A 10,000-nucleotide genomic window follows, 5' to 3' on the forward strand; every position below is an offset into this window, starting at 1 on the left:
CTACAGCGAGGATCATGATTCAGTTTGTCACGTTACTTCCTGTGTGATGTTTTGTGGTGAGGAGAAAGGGTAGTTATGGTCAGTGAAGGAGAGGGAAAGCCTGACTGATATAAATCCAGACTTTCACAGGACCGGAGATCTGTCATTATCTCAGCTTTAGAACAGACGTGTCGTCTCTGCTGATGAGAACGGCTCCTGGTCTACAGGCATTTCTGTACCAGGATATTCGAAAAGCAGCGTTATTCACCGCGTGTGTGTTGGTACTAAACAAAAATCATTAAAATAAAACAACAGGAACTTAAAGCGGTGTCTTCGTTTTGTAAAGCTGGAAAAAAGGGACATTTGTAATGATGCAATCGATCCGTGACTCAGACAGAATTCCCCTGATGAGCCCCGCCCCTTCACCAGTCCACAATCATTCCTGGGTGTGGATCGAGAATTCAGGCTGAGTCCTGACACGCCCTTAGAGACACATTGAAGAGACACACACACACACACACACACACACACACGCACACACACACACAGTGTCTAAGGATTATGAGACACACCTTAATGTAGTAGTTCGTTCCTGCTACACTCTGAGAGCTGAATGCTGTGGCTTTGAAAACGTCAAAATTTTTCCCAGCTTTCTTTTCCACCTGCGGCTTCACCTGCAACAGAGTGAGGGTGTGTGATCAGTTACACACACACACGCACACACACACACACACACACACGCACACACACACACCCAGAGTTTAATCATGGAGCAAGTTGCAGCAGGTCAGATTGAACAATAATGTAACAGAGGTATCTACCGGCACATCAAAGAGAGAGAGAGAAAGTAAAGTTTAAGAAATAAAAATCAGTTTTACACACAGAGAGACAACAAAACTGAAATCTGTGTTTCACACACACATACACACACACATACACACACATACACACACATACACACACATACACACTATATCTATATACAACAGCTGCTAAAGAACTCTCAGTGTTTAAACTCGATGTGAGGGAATTAAACACTGTCTGCACTCAGGGCCACACCCACCTCATCACAGATTTTCTGCACCTCCGCGTTTGCATGCTTCACATGACCTGTTCCACCGCACAGCTGACCCGGTCTATTGCTCACCTGAGACATGTTTCACACACACACAGATAACACACACCTCAAGTTCAGCTGCACCTCGTGTACCTTCCCCAGCTCGGAGTTTCCTCAATTTATACCTCCAGAGTCACGCGGGTTCACCCCCCAATCACGCCACGCGCCCTTCACAAGTGCACTAGCTCAGGGTACGGAACAGGAGCACGTACTACTGCACCTGATGTAGTGCTCAGTGTGAGACAGAGAGACAGAAATGAGGACAGAGCTCATGCTCCGTGTCACGGAGAGGAACCGTGCAGGGTGGAGCTCACATTCCTGAAAAACCACTAAATAAATACATTTCTGTTCATTTCCTCCTGATGATTAATGTTGTGTAACTCTATTATTAATACATAACCTAAATAACCTAAATTCCATCCTTAACGGACTTACACACCGAGTTACTGAGGACGATTGATATCAGATTCAACCGTATAAAGAGTTATGACCCGTGATGTAACCACCAGTTATCATCTCAACATTACTGTCTATTCTTACAGACCATTTTATATTATATTATATTATATTATATTACATTATATTATATTACATTATATTATATTACATTATATTACATTATATTATATTACATTATATTACATTATATTACATTATATTATGTTATTCAAAATATTCAGAATGACTTTAAAAATATAGATACAGTTTTACATTATAAAACCTTTTTAAAATGTACAAGTGTAGTTCATTAATCTGGATGCTTTATATAGAAATAATTAGAGTAAATAAACATCTACATTCAGACCGACGGTACCGAGACGCTACAGAGACAGAACCCAGACTGTACCGAGACGGTACCGAGACGCTACAGAGACAGAACCCAGACTGTACCGAGACGGTACCGAGACGCTACAGAGACAGAACCCAGACTGTACCGAGACGGTACCGAGACGCTACAGAGACAGAACCCAGACTGTACCGAGACGGTACCGAGACGCTACAGAGACGCTACAGAGACAGAACCCAGACTGTACCGAGACGGTACTGAAACGCTACAGAGACAGAACCCAGACTGTACCGAGACGGTACCGAGACGGTACAGAGACGCTACAGAGACAGAACCCAGACTGTACCGAGACGGTACTGAAACGCTACAGAGACAGAACCCAGACTGTACCGAAACGGTTCCGAGACGGTACAGAGACAGAACCCAGACGGTACAGAGACAGAACCCAGACTGTACCGAGACGGTACTGAAACGCTACAGAGACAGAACCCAGACTGTACCGAAACGGTTCCGAGACGGTACAGAGACAGAACCCAGACGGTACAGAGACAGTCTTATGCAGAATAGATCATAAAACCTCTTTATAATATTCTCTGAATGAGAAGTGAATGATATTAACACTTTTACCGGAAACGAGTTCGTGGATTAATTTAATTTATTCTTCAAAAGTATTTTATCGAGTTTGTATTATTTTAGGAGTGATTTATGGTGTTTGCATAAGACCACACCCTGTTATTTAGACTATGTAGTGCACTGTGTAGGGAGTTGGAACACGGCTGATGTCCCACAATGCACTGCAGACGATTAGGGTCCGAATGGTGCCGCTTACAGAACACAGAGTACCCATGATGCATTGTTATTTGTAGGGAATAAGGTGTTTAAGGTGCGGCAAAGCATTGAGCACCGGTCTCGTCCCAAATCTGCCTTTTAGTGACCTTGATAAAGTGTGACCTGATGGTGCGTCAGTCCTCGAGGGAGTCTGGACACGAGATGAACATGTCAGCGCTCCATGCCAACGCTGAGTCGGTGTTACAAACACGACCAAACTCTCACAGAGTGTTGCTCAGAGACAGATGAAGCCAAAACCACACGCCCACACACACACTAACACACAATAACACACACACACACACACACACACACACACACACACACACACACACACACACACACTAACATTAACATGAAACATAAACGTGTATTCTCTTGAACGTGATATTCTGTCCATTCTGTCCAATACGTGCACATGAATCATTTCTTTAATATGATTCTTTCAGCAAAAGAAAACAGGAAGGATTAGAAACCGCTCTTTATGCCTGGAGGACTCGTGTCTGATGTCTAGACGTGGACTCGTCTCGGTCTTGGACCTTGTCCTTGCTCTCGACTGAGAGTTTGTGAAAGTAATGTTAGTATTGTGTGGGTATTTTGCATGGACAAAGTGTTCTAGAAAACTTCCTGCTGGTTGGAGCAACGCGTGAATGAAGCTGACCAGCTGAAGTGAAGACTTGTGTTTGGACTCGTGTTGACTTGACAGAGGCACTCTTAACTACAGCCCGACAGCGCTCCGTCTCTCCTCATCATAAACGCTAGGATATAACGTGCATGAATATGCAAATTAGAAAGCTCATTGTTATTTGTGGACATGTTTTGTTTGTCTGAATGAGTCACTAAGTGAACGAATCGGTATCATTCACTGACTGAATCGTTCCTTTAGCTCAGTTGCCGTTGACGGGCTTCACATCTCTACAGTTTCACACTCATGCAGATTTTCTGAACATTTCTCCGGGGTTGTGTTTGTCTGCACGGTTATCTGGGAATCGTGTGAGTCGTGTTTATAATTGGCTCTCTGCACTTCCGTGGGACAGGAACACAAACTTTTGAATGCTACTCAAAACAAGATTGATATGATAGTTCAGCACATTTTTAAGGAGGTTTCGTTAATTTCATTGAAGTGTGTTAGATGAAGAAGGACTCAACATCAGTGGAGACTTCAGAAATGAGTCATTAATTATGAGATTCTTCAGTCTTGACTTTATTTTGAAATAATAAGTTAGAAAGACAGAACAAACTGAATTGTTGTGCGGTTTGAAGTCTGAGCTGAATTAAATCAAGTCCAGTGTGAGCTGATTGGACCAGGAGCAGAGTAGCTCCGCCTCTTCCTCCCACTCGCAGTCTGAAACGTCGCTTATGGCCAAACATTCGGACGCAGCAGGAATAAACACGAACTTGTCATCAGCTGCGTGAGGTCTGTTCATCTGACCGTCGGTCATGTGATCCAGCCTGAGAGTCCTGTTTTCCTCATGATCTCCATCTTTAACCTCAAAGTGCAAACACACACACACACACACACACACACACACACACACACACACACACACACACACACACACACACACAGATATAAACTCACACACACACGTGGACCAGTCGTTAATTACACAATAAATTTTAAGTGATGTTTAAAGGTTTAAACTCTTCATGGAGGATAATTCTGAGTCTACAGATTCAGGGGCGGGGCTACCAATGAGCTCAGCTTGTGATGTCACTAAATAAACTCCATGGATTTGAAACAATCATGTTATGAATGCTAAAGCAACAAGCCCCACGAGGCCGTGGTTTGCAGTGATTTTAGAACAGCTACGGGCCGTTGTTAATCCCGACGCAGCACAGAGCTAACCCCCTTATCTGTTCTAAACTACGGCCTCGTGGGGCTTGTTGCTCTTTAAAAACAGCTACTACATATACCTGGTAAGGTTTCAGAAAATAAACACACTGCAATAAAAAAATGCAATCATTTATTGATAACAAATAATCATTCTTCCACCAGTAGATCCTCAGCATCGTTTAGCAAAATGGTTGCCAAGCAACACACAGAACAGCAACACGCTGTAATTATAAAGGCTTTATTCTGTTATACTGCAGTCCAGTAGGTGGCGTTAATGCACTTTCCAGCTTGATATCAACCACATCATATGTCTGAGGTAGCGAAAACAAAACAAATAGCATTGTAGGTTGGTTTTGTCATGGTGTCCACGGGCACGTCCGCCTTGGGCCACTAGAGGGCATCCTGACTGTTTTTGCAGGACTGTTGTTTCCCCGATACTTAAGTTCTCTGGGTTTTTTCTTTCAGTTGTTGGAGCGTTATGTCAAGTCAGGTAATGTTTGTGTTCTGATTTTATTACTTCATTACAGTTTGGTTTACGCACCGTTTGTTTTGATTGTTTAGTTTTGTACCCTGGTTTTCTGATGTTTCCTGTTCCTCGTGTCTGTTTACCTGTAACCTGTTCTTTTAAATAAAGTTCTGTAATTATGGTGGTTGTCATGGCAATGTCATGAAAGAGATGGTGGTTGTCATGGTAATGTCAATGGTGATGTAAATGGCGACTCAGATACAGAAATCCTGCTCAGTTCTCACCTTCTCTTCCTCTCGCAGTGTGTAAACGCGTCTCATGCGGTCAGCAAGCGCCCGAGCTCGAGCCAAGCGCCGTTTTGGAGTCCAGAGTCCCGGAGTGGACACTGCAGAGGACGGAGGGGCAACTGGGGACCTGCAGGAGGAGGACAAAGGATCTTAGCGTTATCATTATAGATATGAGAAGGTAGGAGCCATGTTGGGGAGGACATACGGGTCAACAGCACCGCCATCTTGAAGAGGACAACGTACAGCCTGATACCTGATTGGTCGATCAGGTCGTCTCATCACCGTTGCTCTTGAAAGCTCCTCCCTCAGGGGGCCGTCTGTGGTGCCCGTACCTCCATCACGGCTCAGCACCTTCAGAGATAAATGCCTCCACGCGTTCTCTCTCCCGCCCACATGCGCAGGTAACTCGTCCAGGTGACTCGAGTACTGAGAGGTGAAAATAATCTACTGCACTGCTTTTATTTTAATGGCCGTGAGCTGAACGATGAGCGTGACATCTCTCACCTGCATGTAGTCTCTCATACACGTGACGTCTGCAGGATGTGAGATGGTACGACCCTGCCAGTGCATCTCGTCCTCCATCATCAGGTCCATGAACTTCCTGTTTCCCATCATCCTACAGGTGTCTGCGGTGGCCTGGGATCAGGAATGACGAGGCTCATTCAAATTTCAAACACACGTCATAGGGCAGCTCGGATACGTCCAGCGTCACCACGCCTCCACGCCTCATAACAAAGAGAAGCCTTTCCCTTTCAGCGTTAGCATTAGCCGCCTAACGTGTATCTCTCACCTGATTGGACGGCTGGAAGAGTTTTTTCCCGGACAGGTAACTTCCTCCTCTTCCTGTGTGGAAAATCTTAAATACAATTACAGGAGGAAACTGAGGACCTGAAAATCTAAACAACAAAACAAACATGAAATAAATTCAGCTTCTGGTTGGCTGAGAGCAGTGTAATATGGTGTGTGTGTGTGTGTGTGTGTGTGTGTGTGTTTTACCTGATTCGGACTTTACATTGAAGACTCGGGTCTCTGAGCAGATTTGCTTCTCGAGGACTGAGCTGTCGAAGGACTGCAGGGGTCAAACACTCTTCCTGTGCAAACCCAGTGACACACACACACACACACACACACACACACACACACACACACACACACACACACACACACACACACACCTTGCTGTGACTGTAGTGACCTTCAGTGACCTTCAGCCAGTGAACAGTGAGTGTAATAAAGTGTAATAAAGTGTACAGAAGCCTCACAGCTGAGCGCACGGTGTTCATGAGCAGCTTAAACACTTTCCTGTTCTGATGAGATCTCCAACACACCTGGATCCTGCGAGCACAGATCTCACACCTGTCCTCGTCACACCTGTACAACATCCACAGCATCATGCACTCTGACTCACATCTGATACATGGTCTGACACACACTCGGGTATTACACACATTTCCCTCGGTGTTAGTTTTCTGGGAGTTTAAATGTTTGGATGTTTGAGAAGACTGACTGGATGACTGATTTGCTCCTGGAGGCTCAGAGTTTAATAAAAATCCAGCTTTTTTATATTTCCTCGTTTTATTCTCTGGTAAATGATGTGTTTATGAAATATAAAAGTGCAGAATTACAATCTCATCTTCACACTGTACTCACGTGTACTCACCCATAATCCATGATTTCAAATGACCTCGTGACGTTACACAGCTTTCGCTCCGTTTGTTTACTTATTTACTTTATTTACTTCTTATTTATTCACGTTTAAAGTTAAGCGCTGATAGACGTCCACGGAAATCCACTTCCGGTACAGGCTCGGGCGCGTCTCTGTTACTAGGAAACAGAAAGACTTGGGAAGCAGCCAAGACATTTTCTGGTCTGATTTAATTCAACTTTTGTGTTTAAATATTGATTAATATAACAAAGCAATAATGTGAGAAAGAGGTCTGTAGGTGAGAAAAATAGCGAGTAAAAAAGATAGATGGAGAAAAAAAATTAAAATATATATATTTGTCTGAAAATAGATGAAAGATTTGGGGCGTATTTCGTGACTTATTTCGTGAGATTTTCTATTTGATTGTTTTGTTTTTTGTTCCATAAAGTTATATGTTACGTTTAATATCTAATTCATTTTAAAGTTCTCTCAGACTCGCTGCAGTGCCTTATTTGCCCGCCAGATGGCGACGAGGCGCACAGGCGTTCACACACTCACCGCGGAACTGCAGTGAAGAAGAGCGAGAACATGTACAAGGTGAGGTGTATAAACTTCTGGACAGTAATGCTTTCAGCTGCTGTGTGTTTACTCCATTAGCTGTATTAAATATTAATGTTAAAACCGGAGGCTTTTGTTTAGTTTTCGCTTTATGGTGCGTTTAATAAATCTGTAACAGAAGAAGGGTAAATTTGACTCCACTTGAGTCGAAGGACATTTCAAGCTTCTTTGGAGTAGAGCTTTGCTTTCACTTTAGTTTTTCAATAACATTTACTAAACTCGAGGTAAATATTTAAATTTTGAGTGACGTGTGCAGTTCTGGTGTCTTTATAAAAGCAGCTCGTGAGGTGTTTGTCCCACAAGCCGGTGAGATTTGATATTAAAAGTGGAAATTCCTCCGACTGGGTTTGGGTTTTAATTTAAAACTCGAGTATTTTATTTCCTGGGATGTGTTGGACAAATCATTAAAGATTTAACACAGCCCCAGTTTTCTCTATTTCATTTCCTCAAACTCAAATCATTTGACACATTTTATGTGTTGCAATTCCGGCTTCTGGCCACCAGGTGGTGCTGCTGCCTTATCTTTAACGCGGCTGCGCTGTTAGTACACAGGTTTTTCTATATAAAACATAATATTAAACACTATTAAAACACAAATGTTATATAAAAACCACATGAGCTCACAATGTTCACAATGTTCTTTTTCTCTTTACATCTAGTTCACAGCCACTTCTTTTGTTTTTGTTGTTGTGTTTGTGGTTGTAACACACACAGACACACAACCAGGAATTGCAGCACTTTTGATTATTCCATTGAGATAATTATCTATATAAAGCATTTTACTCCTGATTTGAGGAGAAACACACAGGTTGTAAATCACTGATGACTGAGTCTGACTCTGTTGTGTGACTCTGAGGCAGTTTGGAGGCGCTGCAGGATTCTGCGCCGCTCTGGCAGCGATGGCTTCGTCTTCATCAGATACAGAAAAACCCAAAGAGGAAATCAACATAGATGAGGTACAAACCCACCTGACCAACCAATCAGTGCTGCAGGATATACAGTTTCTCATGTGTGTGTGTGTGTGTGTGTGTGTGTGTGTGTGTGTGTGTGTGTGTGTGTGTGTAGCTATCTCTATACACAACCCCTCAGCAGAAATTCCACTATGTGGAGCCGGAGAAAGGAACGATGGAGCAGAACGTGACCACACTGAGGAACATGGCTGAGCCTTACATTACCTGGTGTCAGGTACACACACACACACTCACACACCCTCACACACATACACACACTCACACTCACACACACACACACACTCACACACCCTCACACACACACTCACACACATACACACACTCTCTCACACACACACACACACTCACACTCTCACACACACTCACACACTCACACTCACACACATACACACACTCTCTCACACATACACACACTCTCTCACACTCACACACACTCACACTCACACACACTCACACACTCTCACACTCTCACACTCTCACACACACTCACACACTCACACACTCACACTCACACACTCACACACTCACACACACACACTCACACACACACACACACACACACATATATATATATACACATACACACACTCTCACACACACACTCACACACACACATACACACACATACACACACACACACACACACAGTATGACCTGAATAGTAATCAGTATATATAAGTTCAGAGAAAGAGATAAAGTTCTGTTCTCAGTAGGTAATAAAATAATCTAATATTACAAATAAAATCTAATCTAAAAGCTGATTTATAATCAGAGCCCTGTAATCTCAAAACAAAATCTAATTCATGTCTAATTTCACACTAAAAAGAATGTCTGATTAATAGAACTGTCTAATATAAACTTGTAAAAATAACACGCAATTCCAGTTTAAACAATCCTCTACACTCATTAAAACTTATTACTATTAATATTGTGACGACTTCTACTAACGTCTAATCTTGAGAGAAACCTTTTATTATAATTATTTCATTGGAATACGTACAGTCTCTTAAAATTCATCTCTAATCTTTATAATCTCTATAATCTGTTATTGCTTTATCTTCAGTCTTTATGAACGGTTTGACTTATGGATAAATCCCTTTTATGTTTTGGAAGAACTCATAAATTTGACCAAAATCTAACGAGTAATTTAGAGACTAATTTAACTCAAGCTAATGGAGTCTAATCTCAGAATTCAGGGGTCTAATCTCAGAATTCAGGGGTCTAATCTCAGAATTCAGGGGTCTTTAATCCCATCGTTACTGGATTACTCTGACTGATGGATCTGTTTATTCTGTTTATCATTAAACTGTGTTTTATAGCTGGGATTGTGTTCGTCTGATCAGTTCAGTAGTTCAGGAGTCTGATTGGTCTGATCACTGATTCTGTAATCCTCCTCGTGCTGTGGTTCAGTGATGATCCATTATTTCCCCTTTTTTAATCTTAACGGGTGATCATGCGGTTCCTC

The 10,000-nt window shown here is 42.6% G+C and overlaps 3 protein-coding genes across 8 annotated transcripts in view; 1 reads left to right on the plus strand and 2 right to left on the minus strand.

The window, feature by feature from the left end:
• LOC108260204 (cystatin-B) overlaps positions 1 to 1,208 on the minus strand; it is a 2,092-nt gene extending 884 nt beyond the window's left edge. Inside the window, exons 1-2 of the mRNA XM_017460297.3 lie at positions 1,043 to 1,208; positions 552 to 653 (exon numbers count right to left, since the gene is read on the minus strand). Coding sequence (XP_017315786.1) covers positions 552 to 653; positions 1,043 to 1,135 — 195 coding nt within the window. The 5' untranslated portion in view covers positions 1,136 to 1,208. The remainder of the gene's footprint in view (positions 1 to 551; positions 654 to 1,042) is intronic.
• A 2,728-nt stretch (positions 1,209 to 3,936) lies between these two features.
• c28hxorf58 (chromosome 28 CXorf58 homolog) lies at positions 3,937 to 7,116 on the minus strand. Of its 3 annotated transcripts, XM_017460236.3 has the most exons (8): positions 6,962 to 7,116; positions 6,564 to 6,672; positions 6,298 to 6,392; positions 6,092 to 6,197; positions 5,806 to 5,937; positions 5,555 to 5,727; positions 5,299 to 5,428; positions 3,943 to 4,201 (listed from the first exon to the last, which is right to left on the minus strand). In XM_017460236.3, exons 1-8 carry the CDS (start codon positions 6,970 to 6,972, stop codon positions 3,986 to 3,988), a joined length of 972 nt encoding a protein of 323 aa, XP_017315725.1. In that variant the 5' UTR covers positions 6,973 to 7,116; the 3' UTR covers positions 3,943 to 3,985. The 3 variants fall into 3 exon arrangements, with proteins under 3 accessions (XP_053533102.1, XP_017315725.1, XP_017315724.1); XM_017460235.3 differs by lacking the exon at positions 6,962 to 7,116 and having other exon boundaries at positions 6,564 to 6,700; XM_053677127.1 differs by lacking the exon at positions 6,962 to 7,116 and having other exon boundaries at positions 3,937 to 4,201; positions 6,298 to 6,700.
• Positions 7,117 to 7,437: 321 nt separating this feature from the next.
• The window catches only part of apooa (apolipoprotein O, a), a 6,285-nt gene continuing 3,722 nt past the window's right edge, over positions 7,438 to 10,000 (plus strand). For 2 of the 4 annotated variants that reach the window (XM_017460277.2, XM_017460278.2), the window contains exons 1-3: positions 7,438 to 7,543; positions 8,425 to 8,520; positions 8,630 to 8,749. In XM_017460277.2, the coding sequence (XP_017315766.1) occupies positions 7,535 to 7,543; positions 8,425 to 8,520; positions 8,630 to 8,749 (225 nt within the window). In that variant the 5' untranslated portion in view covers positions 7,438 to 7,534. Of the gene's footprint in view, positions 7,544 to 7,569; positions 7,789 to 8,424; positions 8,521 to 8,629; positions 8,750 to 10,000 lie in introns of those variants that run through there. The other 2 variants (XM_017460279.3, XM_017460280.3) reach the window with 2 other exon arrangements.

Source organism: Ictalurus punctatus, chromosome 28 (genome assembly GCF_001660625.3).
Source record: "Ictalurus punctatus breed USDA103 chromosome 28, Coco_2.0, whole genome shotgun sequence".
Classification (NCBI taxonomy): domain Eukaryota; kingdom Metazoa; phylum Chordata; class Actinopteri; order Siluriformes; family Ictaluridae; genus Ictalurus; species Ictalurus punctatus.

Bases quoted from the DNA above. Each gene is read 5' to 3' on its own strand.
- c28hxorf58 (XM_053677127.1), bottom strand. From the start codon at position 6,695: ATGATGCTGTGGATGTTGTACAGGTGTGACGAGGACAGGTGTGAGATC. The intron at 6,198-6,297 runs GTAAAACACACA...TTTGTTGTTTAG, and splicing joins CAATGTAAAGTCCGAATCAG to ATTTTCAGGTCCTCAGTTTC. The intron at 4,202-5,298 runs GTGAGAACTGAG...TTGCACTTTGAG, and splicing joins CACTGCGAGAGGAAGAGAAG to GTTAAAGATGGAGATCATGA.